The following is a 14980-nucleotide window of genomic DNA, read 5'->3' as shown; positions in this document are numbered from 1 at the left end:
TATGGATAAAATAGACTAAAAATGTTTGGACCTTTCTCATCCAATATATTATTATATAAATTGTTATATAATCAACTCATGCCGTCGAATGAAGCTGATATATGAATCCTGAAACATTATAAACTCTAAGATATAAGGACATATATAAAATATTACTATTGATATATATAATATAGAATATACCACTATACTCTCTATATATGTATTGATACAAAAAACAAAGTTGTAATGAAAATAACAAAATAAGGAATATTTTTATATTTATATTTGTCATATTATGTTTGTCATACTTAAAAAATTAATATTTTTATCTTGAATTACCAAGTTGAAAAATATATGTTCACAAAAATATGGTGTATGGGTTGTATAAAGCGGTTTATGTACTATTTCTAATTTTAATGTCCTTATGTAAAACCTAAAAAATTTGTTGACTATGTTTAGAAAAAAGTTTTTTTTATACAAGATCTTTCATGCTAAATATAGAAACGGCCATTTTGCTTATGACCGCGTGAGTTGCATTGCCTTCGGAGTTGTTTTAATGTATTTTTCTTACTAACGCTCGCTAGAATTTATTTTCAAAACGTTTTTTGCCATTTCTACGATTAAAAATTATTTTCTTTTCAAACATTTCAGTTTGAGACAGTAAAAAGTGGTTTTCTCCTACTCGGATCTATCTGCCGAACAAAATGAACGCAGAGAAATTAAAACAATTGCAAGAGCAAGTCCGCATCGGAGGAAAGGTATCCATTTTTCTTTTGTTTTTGTGTCCATATTTCGTTTCTTGTTAACAATTTTTCCGTTCTCAATAATTTCGATTTGGACGCCATGTTGTTTTATTGAATGATTCATATGTTCTTATTCATTCATTCTTTTGTTTTTTCAGGGTAGCGCCAGAAGAAAGAAGAAGGTAGTACACAAATCAAATGTCACTGACGACAAAAAAATACAGATGGTCCTCAAAAAAATAGGAGTTAATAACATTCCTGGCATTGAGGAGGTGATCTTTTTTTTTGGTGTCATTAATCATTGTCTTCATTGTTCTAATTTAACATATGAGTTTAACAATTTAACATATTTACTTTTTTAGTTTAGCTTTAAATTTTTAGAATAAAATCCTTAGCTAAAACTTCACTCGCCTGATGCACTGGAAGACGATTTTACAAGTTGAAATCATTACAATGCTTTTATTATGCTTAAATGTTCAGGTCAACATGATCAAAGATGATGGGGATGTTATTCACTTCAACAACCCGAAGGTTCAAGCCTGTTTGCAATCAAATACTTTTGCTGTCACTGGTCATTGTGAGACTAAATGTAATAATTATTATTAATTTTTATTACAAATAATTTAGTTTAGGAGCGAGGTTGTGTTGTGGTTGATGTGCATAACCCTGCTATGTGTTTTGATGCTTTCGATGATTGTTTTTAAATTGATATATTTTTTTTCAGCTGTTACGGATCTGTTGCCATCTATATTGAGTCAACTCAGGCCAGATAGTTTGACGGCTGTATTGAAAAAAATGGCTTCACAAGAAGCTGAAGGTGATTGGATCAGTTTTTGTTTATGTTATCAAAGTTTTTTTTCCTAATGATGTTTTAAATGCCACTGACAAATATTAATATATAAAATATAATAATGTCTTGTATAATTTTTTAGGGGCTTCTGAGAACAAATCTAAACTTGGAACTATTGAAGATGATGATGAAGTACCAGGTAAGTAAGATGTATTCTATAGATGCCATGACTAATGGTTGTTTTCAGATTAAAACCTGTTTCATCACAATCTCTCATTTTTAATATTTTGTATCTTTTTTCAAATTTTCTCACTAGAACTGGTCGAAAACTTTGACGAAGCATCCAAAACTGAAGTGAAGTAAGCCTTGCAAGGAGACAGTTGAACAACAAAACTAACTGGATGATTCTTAATGTATATAATATGCATGCATATATACACGAACATACCTACACTTATACATATTTTATGTTATATAGGTGTTTGTGTGGATGTGAATATGTGTATAAATATTAAAATGTGTTTGTGTGTGTTAGCTATATATTTCATTTTTTTTATTAATGTTGAATATTTATTATCATCTTTAGGGCTCTTTTTCTACTAAAATTTTAAAACCAAAAAAGCTTAATTCACTTTTAAGTAGTCTATTTTAAATTATGGAATGCTAATATGTTTGTACCTTTATATATATTAATTATTACCTAAAGATATTCTTATGATGGTTATGGTTATCAATTCACCACATCGACTGTCGAAAACAAAAGTTAAATGACCATGCTTTGTGTATTTATATGTCACATGCACATTGGAGCAGTTATTTATCTCGTTTCTAAGTTTGTGAGCTACGTTAAGACCATCTACTGTTAAGATTATGTAGCTAAATCAAGATAATGTCTTTATCTTAACAATGTTTTGAAATAAATTGGTTGTTGAAGATGGTTTTTAAGGATTGTTAATATTTTTTTTGTAGTTGATAAATTGATGTGATTGGTTCAAGCACAGATGTTTCTCATTTAATGTTTGCTTTTTCGTTTTACTTTTTGACGAAAATTGGCCACCTTCGACAATAAATAAGTTGAACAAAAATCTTGAAATTGTGATGGCAGTTTACGGCAATGTGCGCGGATGAAATTTTATAATATGAAGTCCACCAGCTTAAACTAGTTCTGTCAGCAGGGCGAGTAAGATTACTCGAACAATCGTTTCCTTTATGTTTAACGCCGGAATACAGAATGCCATTGTAATGACCGACACGCATCCAGATAAATGATTGGTCGTCGATATACATGTTTTTCTTTCCGCTTTGCCGTACTGACGTAGTTCCTAATTCCCGATACTCTGGATTTAAACGTATAAATACGCTTGTGTAGATATATATATCGATTAATTGTATGGGTAGGTAGAGTATATAAATATGATGTGAATTAGTTTTGCAGCTCTGTCTTAAAAGTTCAATTAGCAGGCAGTGTGTTAGTAGCTGCATGCGCGCTATTGAAATTAAAAAATTGCCCATCCATGTGTTTACATTGAAGCGGCGATAAGCCAGCGATGAAGATGATCACCTCCAATTTTTTTCTACTTTGTAACAAAGTTTCCATTTTCAGTAAAATAAATAAGTTAGTGATAGTGTTTTAAGCGTTTTATATGAAATTTCACAACATTTTTCAAAAACATTCAGTCATTTTTTATTTATTTTTAGGTTGTAAGGTTTTTTAATTTAATTAATTAATTAATATTTATTTAACAATTAGATTTTTGATTTTACTAAAAATTTAAAAGAGGTTAATAATTAATATAATTGTAATATTGTAAAGTGTAAAAAATATTGTCACAAATTGCTGTTTTTATTTTTAAAATTACTAAATCTATTTGCTAACTTTTCTTCTCTATTTGCAAATAAAGCTTTTTAATTTTAATGTTTTAAAGGTGTTTAAACTTTAGAGTTAATTAAAGTTATAAAATTTATTCTAAACTAAATTTTCAGTCCTATCAGACGACGTTTATTACACAACATGAAACTCAGGACAAGTGACAACCTAGCATGGCCAATTCTACAAACATACATGACGACGTGTCAGGAATTATGGTCTGGTCGTCCGGCGGGAGCAACTTTTTATGTCGGTTTTATTGATACAGGTCCTCCAAAAGATATTAAAAATGCAAAAAATGTGCTGTTTCTATTGAATGAACACAGCATTGATGATGACAACGTTTTGGAAAGCTTGCAAAACAATGTCTTTATGCCACTACATAACGAAAATTGCAGGGTTTTTATGCCTTGTTTGGTGGGTAAGCAGTTCATCAGTCTTAGTTTATTACTATTTAAAAATAATATTATAATTAATGTTATAAATTATGTCGCCATTCAATTAATATTAATAAGAGGTGATGTTTCATTATTCCACAGGATCCAAATACACTGAAGGTGTTTCTCCGGCAGATGATAACTTCTTTGATTACCAGCTATTGGGAGAAAGGTCAAGATTTGTACTGGACTTCCTGGCCAACAGAAGAATTAAAATGTTCTTTAATTAGTTTTGATTTTTTTGTTAGATGCAAAAACAATTTTTCTGCTAAGAATCTAAATGATTGAATTTTCATGATGTTGATTTACAATTTGCATATTCACATTCAAGGGTTGATATGATTGTTGGGCACAGCATGGCATGTTTCTCAGCTCTTACTTTAGCCTCCAATTGTGAGTCATTCCAGAGACTTGCTCTCATTTCTCCTCTTCCTGGTTTCAAACCACCAAGGTTAAGCAAGTATATCTTCTTCATGAGTTTGGTTGATGTTCCTAAATACTATTGTCTCTTAACACTGGTGAATTGAATAAATTTTTAAATTTTCAGTCAAACAGTACAAGTTTAGATATGATGTTGTAACTTATTTCTCACCCACCTAGAATTAAATGCTGTAATCACTGTACTATATAACAGTTGGATCCAGCCATTGAAAAGAAGCATAATGATGATTAACAGTTACAACCACCTGTTACTGTGGCCACTGGGCAGATTGTTGATAGAAAGATCAAGAAGGAAGATGAAAGGGCTGATGGGTGACCATAGCACCAAGGAACAAATTCTACACATGGCTAAGGTCTCACATGGGATCAACTTCAATGTGGTTCGTCACTTATTCTTTTTTATATTTTAATTTTTAATGCTTCTTTTACTGGTAAATGTAAATTATTATAGTTATGAGTAGCCCTGCATCAAACCACAGCCACCATCAATGTTGTATCTTATTTTTTTTTGGTACTACAGTAACTGCAATAAACATCACAATGAAAAAGCATAATTTTGATGACCCAATGAACAGATGGGTAACATCGTGACGTCACTTGCTTTCCGGAAAATTCCATTCCTTTCCATTTCAAGTAGGAACGATGTACTAGTCGATAAGGGAGACCTTGACAAATATCTGGAGACGTTGGGTGTATATAATGACAACACTGTAAAATGTAATCATGATTTCTTTCGCCATTTGACTATTGTACCAGTTATAATTTAAAATTTATTTTTCGGTGATAGTTTATTTCAGATTCACTCTTATACATTATTTTAACAAAACTTCAAGCTTTCAAAAATGGTTTACATTCATTAATTTAAACAGATGACCAGACACTGTCGTCATTTCCATCGTCGCTGGCGTCACAGTCATTGTCAAGAGGAGTCCAACTTGAAAGCGCCACACATTATCCATTCTTGGACAACGACTTTTCAAAAATTATTGTAGCAGAACTATTAAATTTATTAAAAAATCCAACCTAATGTTATCAATCAATCTGTATTTTAGTTTACAATAAATAGAAAATTACAATAAATAAATTTATATTTGTTTCTCAATTTCGAAAGCTAACATCTAAAACATTTTGTAGTTTGCACGTTCAGCTGCAACAAAGCCGAGTGCATACACGGACTAAACAGTAACAATCCTCAAAACCTCAAGTAATTCTAACTGTAGAATCTAATAGGTTAAAACTTATTGAATAAGGCTTCCAAAAAGTTGTTTATGGGATAACTATAAAGTTTCAATCCATAATTTTTTAAAACGACTGGCAGTTTAATAAGGTATTTTTAGTGTTCATTATACGAGCAGTTTATTATAATGTATAATGATTAATTATAAACATTTTATTTTGTAAACATCAAATAAAGAAAATAAAACAACCGTAAAAAATAAAATGTTCTATAATAATTACTAAATCTTTGAAATTATGAATATAAAATTTGAGATCTGTCGAATATTTCAAATATATACAATAATAGACACCTCACTCGGAGTCGGTTATTTCAATTAATTGATCATCATCGATGATGTCATCATCCCCATCATCTTCATTGTCATCGTCATCGCGGGTAGTTTGATCATTTTCCTCAGCCAGTGCGGCAACTGGCGTCGATTGTGACGTCATATTGTTATTTTCGGCGATTTCGTTATTACCATCGTTGTTACCGTCGCAATAATTCTTGTCATTGTTATTGTCGTTATTATTTATTAAATGAATTTTCTTTCTTAGTACGATTGGTATTTTTTTCGTGGGTTTTAACGCGAGGTTTGTCGCAGCGTCAGTGAGGTCGGCGCTGAGGTTTCTGGCGCTGGAGCCGTTGCAGCTCTCGTTATTTAAAGTCAGTTGGGGAGATTTTTTCACAACGACAACAGGGTTAACGCGAGAGCCGGCAGTTGGACTTTTTTTAATGCTACTGTCTGCAGCGTTTATGACGATGTTACCGCTACCGCTACCGCTACAGATGCTACTTAATATAGATGTCTGAAATTGTGAGTTTGATAATTTTCCAGAACTGGCTATATTTGTACCAGGAAGATGTTCTATTTTACTAACGGCACTACTGCCACTACCACAGAATTTAGGTGGAGTGAAAGTTATTTTAATTCCGGTGGGAGCATTTGCGGTGCTGGTATTGCGAATGACAGTGGTGATGTTTGGTGGCTGTCGTAGTTTTATTCTTTTGTTGCTTCGTGGTTTTTCTCTGTTTCCATTTCTCTCAACGTCATCCTCATCTTCACCCACCACGTCATCTTCAGCCTGGCTGTTGTTACTATCTGATGAGGATATCGATAATGGGGTGTTTGCCGCTCTTTTATTATTTTTGCCGTTATTTTTATTACTATTATTATTCTTTCTTGGTGGCTGGATTTGGCTTGAGACCTTGGGAGATGTGAGTTGATTGCTTTTGTTGTTGTGACTCTTGTTGGAGCTTTTCTGCCTTCTTCTGTACTTGTGCTCCCTCCACTGTTGCATTCAATTTCAAATAATAAAATAAATAATATAAAATATATTTATTTTTTAATTAAATATGAAACATATGTAAATTCTAGAACTAAACGAATCAAATATTGACATATTTTCTTAAATAAAAACATTTGTTAATAGAAATTTATGAATGACAACCAGCCCAAGATGAGTGGTTAAAAATGCGTTAACAGAACTAACGAAATGACAACTAACATCTCGAAGTTTCTGAGCAAACTGTGTCGTATATTTCAATGGTTCCTTGATGAGAGATTTCTTTCTAAGCCTGCGCTGGTTAGTGTTGGCACCATCTTCAGCAGCGGCATCAGAGTTCATTGTAGTTGCAGCTGTAGTTGTTGTGGTAGCAGTCAAATTCACCGTGTTGTCGTTTGGGTCGAGGTTATCTGATTCAATTTCGTTACCTTCGTTTGCTGAATCTTTCGAACACATGGAGCAATGCCTGACCATCATAATGAGATGATGATAATAGAAACACGATAAAAAATGTAGTGGTAGTGGTAGCAAAATGGTTTTGTTGTGTAAACTAATTTACTACATCAATAAAATAACATGCCTAGAAATCATACTTTTTTTAACATTAGACAAATTACCATGCAAATAAAACATTACTACATCTCAAGCATCACCAACGTGTGTGCATACATGTGTGTGTGTGTATGTGAGTGTGTGTATCATAATAACCATCATCAACTTCACCAGCCCCCCACAACACGACAAAACCCTAGAAAAACTCAACCCAGTAAAGGAGAACTAACCATCCTTGGAGTTTGGTCTTTTTCGGCATTCGAGATAGCGGAGGATCGAGACAGGATAAGTGATAGTGCGAATTACATTTGTCACATTTGGCCAGTAGGTGTTGGTCATGCTGCTTCATGCATGACGCACAACTGCATTTGAATAAATTAATAAGCTAATTAATTAAACTAAAGTCAAGCAAATAGAATGTGCCGGTTGCGTAAAAGGTTATAATGATGGCATTAAAAGAGCAATGCTTAAGAACACACCGAAGAATAAAATATAAAAACCATCAGAAAAGATTCACAATCATATAATACTTAATAAATCTTTAGTAAGACGACCGGCATTTATATAATAATAATAAGATAAATAATAGGAATAGAAATTTATGCAAATGAGCAACCAGCTAACCATTGTAATGGTCCAGAAGTACCAGCTGATTTTGAAGCATCCTTATTGGCCGGTGATGACATGGGCAGGTTCCTGAAACTGACACTCTCAGGAATTCTAAGCCTCTGTTTGTCAATTGTAAAGAAGTTTTTAAAATGTCGATGATATTGTGTGAATGAAAATTTGAAAAAACTCGTTGAAATACAAAATTTTGCACTGATTGAAGATATGTGCAGTGGTAACTGGACATGTAATACGAAACTCAATTACATATATTACATATTACATTAATTATATATATATATCTATCTAGATACATGTATTAAATTATCAAGATACATAAATTATCCTAAATAGATACATTTATTATTTGTTAATAGGATGCAAACCTTGCCAGAGAGGAACATAATGTAATCCCAAAGTCGGAGTCCTTTTTGCTGAATTTGAATGCTCGACGATTGAAGGCCTGCTAACTCTAGCTTCAACTTAACAGCAAAAAATAAAAATGATTAAATGACAGAAAATAACCTACCTGCGTCTTTTGGTTATAGAAAAACTATTTTCATTTAATTTTATAAAATATTTTTCAAAAATAACAGACTAAAATCCGAAAAGATTCAACTATATAGTGTATATCACACATAATCCAGCCACACCGTACACACAAACATAGGCACACACACAAACAAACACACGCACACACACATGCATGTAAGGTACACACATCATCATATTTGGCGGTCAGTGACTTTTCCTCCCTCTGAAGCTCCTTCTTCTGTTTCTCCATCTCGCCAGACTTCAACCTCATTGAATCAATTGCTTCATTCCGCTCTGACGTTGAAGATGACAATAAAATATTCAATGATAAAATTACATACTTCATTCCGCTCTGACGTTGATGATGACAATAAAATATTCAATGATAAAATTACATACTTTATGCTAATTAATTTATATAAATTAATTAGCATAAATCGAATGTGTCAGTTGCATACAAATGTTATAATGTTATAAATGTCATAATTACAAAGTGTTATAAAAACAATGCAGAAGAATAAAATATTAAACAAATCAAAAATGACACAGGGCATGTATATTGAAATGGATAACAATTGTTTACATTCATACTTCCTAACGAGTTTGAAAGCAATTAAAAAACGCTATACACCGTGTATGACAAGCATCCTTTTTCTTTTAACAAATCAAAACTTTCAATAATCTAAAAATTTCAGCAAAAAACTACTTATCAATACGACAGACGGTAATGAACTTACTCACAAATGTAACTACACCTCTATCCAGGGGTTAGTAAAAAAGGAAGAATAAGAAAGAAAAAAAAAGAATATGAAAACAACAAGAGAAATTAAAAACGACAGATACCCAAATAGTAGCTGATGAAGTCGACGTTGAATGCTGGAGCTGAGTAGCCCTTCTTTCTTGACTCCACACTTCCTGCATCCTGTATTCATTCATTAATTCATTTATTTATTCATTCATTTATTCGTTAACGTAGATATTTAATAATTAAAATCAATAAATCAACCAATGGATCAAACGAGCAATCAAATAATTAACTTTTTCAATAATCAACCAACCAACCAATCGTTTATTTATTCATAAATAATAATTTTTAATATCTCCAAGATGCAAAAAGGTGACAATGTGTACAGTGTACACAAAAGTAAAAACTTACATCAGTGACGCCCAGTATCTCAGCCTTTCTCAACAGCTGCTTCAGAACGTATGCATTACTCAACAGCATCTTCGGAACCTTCTCCTTGGGCACTATATCAAAATGAAAAAGAGTACTTAATCAGGCTTCATTTGACTCAGCTGGAATATTAACAACGCATCCATCTACCGCAGCCTTAAATATAATGGCATTCATGTCAGATAAAGGTACATTACCGATAAAATAATTATTGGAAATGGAAAATAATTAATGACATTTGAAGGGACCTATAATTGAAAATAAGAAAGTTCATGTACAATTACTGCCTACCACCAATACTAAAAAACCTCAAACGTCACATGACCACAATCGACAACAACAACAACAGCAGCAAGGACACACCACAACCACCAACACCACCACCACCACCGAATCAACATCATCACGTGATCAAGCAAGACTCACCCCAACACGGGGGCTTGAGAGATTTCGTCAGCTTGTACTTGGATTGGTGACTCAACAATTTCCTCTGCATGCGACTCTGTGAGGTGATGGTAAAAAAATATAAAGCAACTATCTATATCATAGTATACAAACACCACACATACACACACACGCACGCAGGCACACACCAACTCAAAAAAGCCAGCAAACCTTTTCCACAGTGTTGAGTTCTCGCTCGATAGCAGTCTGTTTGAGGTTCGACTGGAGAGCTAGCCAGTTGCGGTGGTGGTGTCGGGTCGAGTTGCGATCCGCGTGCTGCTTGCAGTAGGCATAATAGGGGTCTGCTATTTCCTGGAATAATGTTAACGTCATTATCATTACTACGTCATTATAGTACATGTTAATGTCGCAAATGTTAATGTCATTTGTGTTAAGTTATTGCAGTAAATGTCAGTCATTTTATTTTGAAAATTTTTTTTTTTACAAAAAATGCGATGGAAATATAAAAATAATCAGAATGTAGCAAACCTCATCTGGTGATGCCTCATTCAAGTAGCCTGCCCTCTGTGCACTGAAAGTAGTAAAATATTTTATGCTATGATGAAGTGAGTATGAAGTTTAATTTAAGAGCCAATCAGGAGAAGCCAATGTTGACGTCAGGCACGAATTGTGTGTTGCGACGTTGTGACGTTGACATCAATTTTATTGTGTGTCATAAATTACTATTCCCTAAAAATTCATAAAAACATTTGTCTAATGGAGAAAAATAACTTAACAAACCGTTCGCTTTGATTAATTTAAAAATCATCAACCAACCAAGTCATTAAAACATTTCCTCAACCAACCAACTAAACAATCATTGATCCAAACGACCTACCAACTGACTGACCAACAAACTAACCAACCAACCAGCCTACCAAATGACCAACCAACCAGCCAACTAGCCTATCAAATGACCAACTAGCCAGCCAGTCTACCAAATGACCAACCAACCATTCAATACACCAACCAACCAACCAGCCAGCCAGTCTACCAAATGACCAACCAACTAACCAAGTAACATGGAAGTAGACCCTACACATTCCCGCATCACATTTTATGCAGACGCCAGTTCTACTGAAGCGTACATCTTCACACAGCGAACACTCCTAATTAATATTCATGACATTAAATTAGAATTTATGAAAAATAAATAAATAAAAAAGTTAATTAATGTTAATTAATAATTAAGCAACTTGTACATAGGCTAACAAGGTTATTGATGTTGTAACAATTTATCATGGAAATAGCATCGACGTCTACATTAACATTAGCGCTTTTTATTATTTATACCAGCACCTAAGCATCATTTTGTACATGGCATTTTGAAAGTATTATATTACCATCATTATCGTCATCATCCCTCCGCCAATGCCATCACCATAACCACCCCATTACATCATCAACATCATAGCCACATCATCACCATCATTACATCATTATCCTCGTCGCCACCACGCCTACCTTGGCACCCCATTTTGCAAATGGCATTTCGAAGAGGGTGACGTTGTTGAGTTTCTCGACATCCCCAAATGCCATTCCAGGGGTGTAGAGGGCGCATAGTAAGTGCACCCACCTGCCATGATGATGATGATGATGGCGATGATGATAACGATGATGATGGTAATGAAAAAGATGGTGATAATGACGATGATAAGGATTTTTGTTTCAACCATGATGAATGAAATTTAGATTATAATGACAATGACTATAATGGTTATTATAGTATAGAATAACAATTTTAGTTATCACAATGATGATGATAATAATGACTGATATTACAATGATGATGATGACGAAGATTACTGATTGCTAAAATGATGACGACGGCGATGTTATGATGATGAGATAAGGGTTAAACATTATAATAAAGATGATGAAAATGATGAGAGATGCTAGGATGACAGTAATGACGTTGACTATCGTGACAATGTCTAAACCTTCCAGTATCTGTTTCCTTGAAGATTCCCCCTTTATTCGGACACAATTCACAGTGCTGGGGTGGTGGAAATTATTTTACATAATAATTAAATGAAAATTATTTTATAAAATAATTAATTAAAAATTATTTTACAAAAAAATGAAAACCCTCAATTTCATATTTTCAATTTAAAATTCACATAAACCAGCAGCAATGATTAAAAAGAGAAATCCTAGTAAATGGAACAACAGTTAACATCAGTAGTGGTTTTTCATCTCTCATGAAGTCATCAATTTTAATTCACTGTGGTCATATAATTAATTGAATGAATGAAGGATGGATGGAATGAATAAATAAATGAATGAATGAGTAAATAAATGAATGAATGAACGAATTGACATAAACATACGGGTCTGACTCCTGCCTTGCAGGCATCGCAAAACCAAGGTTCCATACTTGATGACGAATCGCTGCTCGACACTGATTGAGAATCTGACACTCCGAAACAACCTGAAAATAAAAATTATCATAATTTATTAAGATTAATTAACATAATTTAATCAAAACATCAATTCTTATAACCAATTAAGATGGCTGATGAAAATCATTTGATGAAAAAGTTTAGTATGACTGGCAAAAATATTGAAATTTATATTAAATGGCAGCCTTTTTGATATATTACGTAATGCTACAAATATAACAATACGGCTTTCGTAAAAATAGAAAACTTATGATAACACAATAAACATTGAATTCATCATCATCACATCACAATAAAACCCACACATTAATGATGTAGGTAGAATTAAAAGATGTAAAATTATGCAAAAACAAAAGACAAAAAATAAATATGGAAAAAGTGTAACCAACCTTCGTGGACAGGAGCATAGCAACCATCACATTCGATGATCTCATTAACGGAGCTGCTGTATGATAAAGACGATGATAGCAATATACAAGAGATTGATAAGGATTAATGGTGACATTTATGATATCAACACTAGGAAATGATGATAAAATGATGTCAACAACGATGATGAAGAAGATTATAAAATATACAACGATAATGACATTCACTAACTTGGAGTCGCCAAGGCAGACACAGCATATAGGCACCTTGATTCTCTTCGTTTGCATCTCAGTATTGGACATCTTCAGCAGATAATCATCAACATATTAATATGTGATTTATTGATTAATTAGGATTAATTATAATATGTTAATTACAAAAAATGATGCAATAAAAGTGAGATGAGAGTGTCATCAATAAAAGCCTACATCATCATCTTCTTCCTCTTCCTCATCTTTGGAGATTTGTTCTTTCTTCTTTTTTCTATCATCTTGAGAATTCTCATCCTCTGAGGCATTTTGTTTTTTCTTTGATTTCTTCTTCTTATTATTTGCATCAGATTCACTGTTCTCATGGCTGCTATCATCCTCATCATCATCATTGTCGTCATCGTCATCTTTGTCATCGCTGGATTTGCTGCTATTATCTGTAAAAAAATTGAAAATAAATAACAAACTAATATGTATCTAAAAAAAAGTACTGATGAGAAAGAGGGACTGGAAGAAAAAAGTTGGAAGTCCTGTGAGGAAGTGGATGGATGATATCACGGAATGGACGAGGGTTGGAACATTGGGCTCAATGAAGATGGCTAGGGAAAGAAAAGAATTTTGGAGAGATAGAAGAATACCATCGGCCTCAACGGTCCCTTAAGAGACTACAGAGGATCATTGAATGAATGAAAAAATGAATGTATCTATTAACCACTTTAGCATTTAGATGAATTTATAATTTACCATTATTGGCGTTATCATCGTCGTCCTCTTCATCATCCTCAAGGTCACTGTTCAGTTTGAAGTCACTGTCATCTGAACTGTCTCCAAGGGCAGCAAAATCCAACTGCAAAAGGTGGGGCTGCACCAATTTAACACGCCTCTTTCTTGGATCCCTTTCAACTAATCAAAGTTTAATCATTGAGTTCAGTGAAAGATCAAGATGAAATGAAAATGAACTGAAACAAAGTAGTAATTAATAATAGGAGATGGACATTCTGTTGATGATTAAGATATGATAAACTTTTAACAGTTATTTATATTTTATGAAATAGTGACAATCATTTCAATCCCAATTCATTTAGTCAGAGTTAGATTTTTATTAATATTAATTGTTTTTGCACTAATTACAATGTTGATTGTTGTTGGTTGTTGCACATTGCAATTAGAAAATCAAACTTTGCACATAATTGTATTGATGAAAATTGAAAAGAAAAAATAAAATTTAAAAAAGATATTTTTGAATTTGGTCATTTCATTGGAGATTATCAATTATATCAGATTAGATTAGCATTAGTAGAGAGACGAAACACAAAATTAGACATTGACATGTGATTTGATTCATTTTATTTACTAAATTAATGAATAAATTTTCTACATTGACATGTGATTTGATTCATTTTATTTACTAAATTAATGAATAAATTTTCTCTAATTATTAGATTAGCATTAGAATTAGATATTAGAGAAAAAAAATTAAATACATTACAAATAGAATGAATTTTAGATTATTAGAGAGAGATAAATAAATTGATTTTTAAAAAATAACACTGAAAATGAATAACTAACGCATTGTTCTGTACAAAAACTCCACACTTTTATCAATTTCCATAGACTTCTCGACTTTTTCGGCCATTTCGATATTTTTGAAATACAGAAATACGGACTATAAAACCGGCGTAAACAAAACTCACTTTTTTCTCAAGTCAATTACACAGGAACCAAAACACAGCGATAATACATATATATATATATAACATACAACAAAGATTAATAAACGTAATGAAAGATAAAAATTTTTTTTTAATAATTACAAGTTGCTATTATATAATTATAATAATAATTGTTTAAAAAATTTTTTAAATGTAGGCTGCACCTACATAAAATCTGTATTTCTGCATTTAATGATTAAACAATCTTTGTTT

At 32.5% G+C, this 14980-nt stretch overlaps 3 protein-coding genes across 3 annotated transcripts; 2 read left to right on the top strand and 1 right to left on the bottom strand.

Annotated features, from left to right (window-relative positions):
* The first annotated feature begins 492 nt into the window (after nucleotides 1–492).
* On the top strand, nucleotides 493–2600 carry HELRODRAFT_185020 (hypothetical protein). The gene is made up of 7 exons (XM_009024385.1): nucleotides 493–508; nucleotides 634–740; nucleotides 884–997; nucleotides 1206–1314; nucleotides 1450–1542; nucleotides 1658–1714; nucleotides 1832–2600. The coding sequence occupies exons 2-7, from the start codon at nucleotides 687–689 to the stop codon at nucleotides 1876–1878; spliced, it is 474 nt and encodes a 157-aa protein (XP_009022633.1). The 5' UTR covers nucleotides 493–508; nucleotides 634–686; the 3' UTR covers nucleotides 1879–2600.
* Nucleotides 2601–3526: 926 nt separating this feature from the next.
* Nucleotides 3527–5287, top strand: HELRODRAFT_162063 (hypothetical protein; the record flags this gene model as incomplete). Its single annotated transcript, XM_009024384.1, has 6 exons — nucleotides 3527–3803; nucleotides 3922–4036; nucleotides 4151–4270; nucleotides 4454–4640; nucleotides 4836–4977; nucleotides 5130–5287. The coding sequence occupies 6 exons, from the start codon at nucleotides 3527–3529 to the stop codon at nucleotides 5285–5287; spliced, it is 999 nt and encodes a 332-aa protein (XP_009022632.1).
* Nucleotides 5288–5466: 179 nt separating this feature from the next.
* Nucleotides 5467–14765, bottom strand: HELRODRAFT_188840 (hypothetical protein). The gene is made up of 19 exons (XM_009024383.1): nucleotides 14625–14765; nucleotides 13800–13958; nucleotides 13275–13492; nucleotides 13078–13148; nucleotides 12867–12922; nucleotides 12406–12506; nucleotides 12016–12071; nucleotides 11539–11651; nucleotides 10565–10608; nucleotides 10247–10387; nucleotides 10058–10133; nucleotides 9614–9705; nucleotides 9301–9379; nucleotides 8645–8751; nucleotides 8310–8405; nucleotides 7942–8045; nucleotides 7548–7679; nucleotides 6988–7231; nucleotides 5467–6771 (listed from the first exon to the last, which is right to left on the bottom strand). Exons 1-19 carry the CDS (start codon nucleotides 14689–14691, stop codon nucleotides 5791–5793), a joined length of 2937 nt encoding a protein of 978 aa, XP_009022631.1. The 5' UTR covers nucleotides 14692–14765; the 3' UTR covers nucleotides 5467–5790.
* Between the last annotated feature and the right edge of the window lie 215 nt (nucleotides 14766–14980).

Source organism: Helobdella robusta, assembly GCF_000326865.2.
Source record: "Helobdella robusta unplaced genomic scaffold HELROscaffold_4, whole genome shotgun sequence".
Lineage (NCBI taxonomy): Eukaryota > Metazoa > Annelida > Clitellata > Rhynchobdellida > Glossiphoniidae > Helobdella > Helobdella robusta.
Note: the sequence above shows the minus strand (reverse complement) of the source record. Positions and strands in the feature narration are given on the sequence as shown.

Excerpts from the sequence above, each read along its gene's own strand:
- HELRODRAFT_185020 (XM_009024385.1), top strand. The coding sequence starts at position 687 with ATGAACGCAGAGAAATTAAAACAATTGCAAGAGCAAGTCCGCATCGGA. Across the intron at positions 741-883 it reads AAGTCCGCATCGGAGGAAAG|GGTAGCGCCAGAAGAAAGAA; the intron begins GTATCCATTTTT and ends TTGTTTTTTCAG. Across the intron at positions 1,715-1,831 it reads AGATGATGATGAAGTACCAG|AACTGGTCGAAAACTTTGAC; the intron begins GTAAGTAAGATG and ends TTTTCTCACTAG.
- HELRODRAFT_188840 (XM_009024383.1), bottom strand. The coding sequence starts at position 14,691 with ATGGCCGAAAAAGTCGAGAAGTCTATGGAAATTGATAAAAGTGTGGAG. Across the intron at positions 13,493-13,799 it reads CGATGATAACGCCAATAATG|ATAATAGCAGCAAATCCAGC; the intron begins GTAAATTATAAA and ends ATTTTTTTACAG. Across the intron at positions 6,772-6,987 it reads TTGCTCAGAAACTTCGAGAT|TGGAGGGAGCACAAGTACAG; the intron begins GTTAGTTGTCAT and ends TGAATGCAACAG.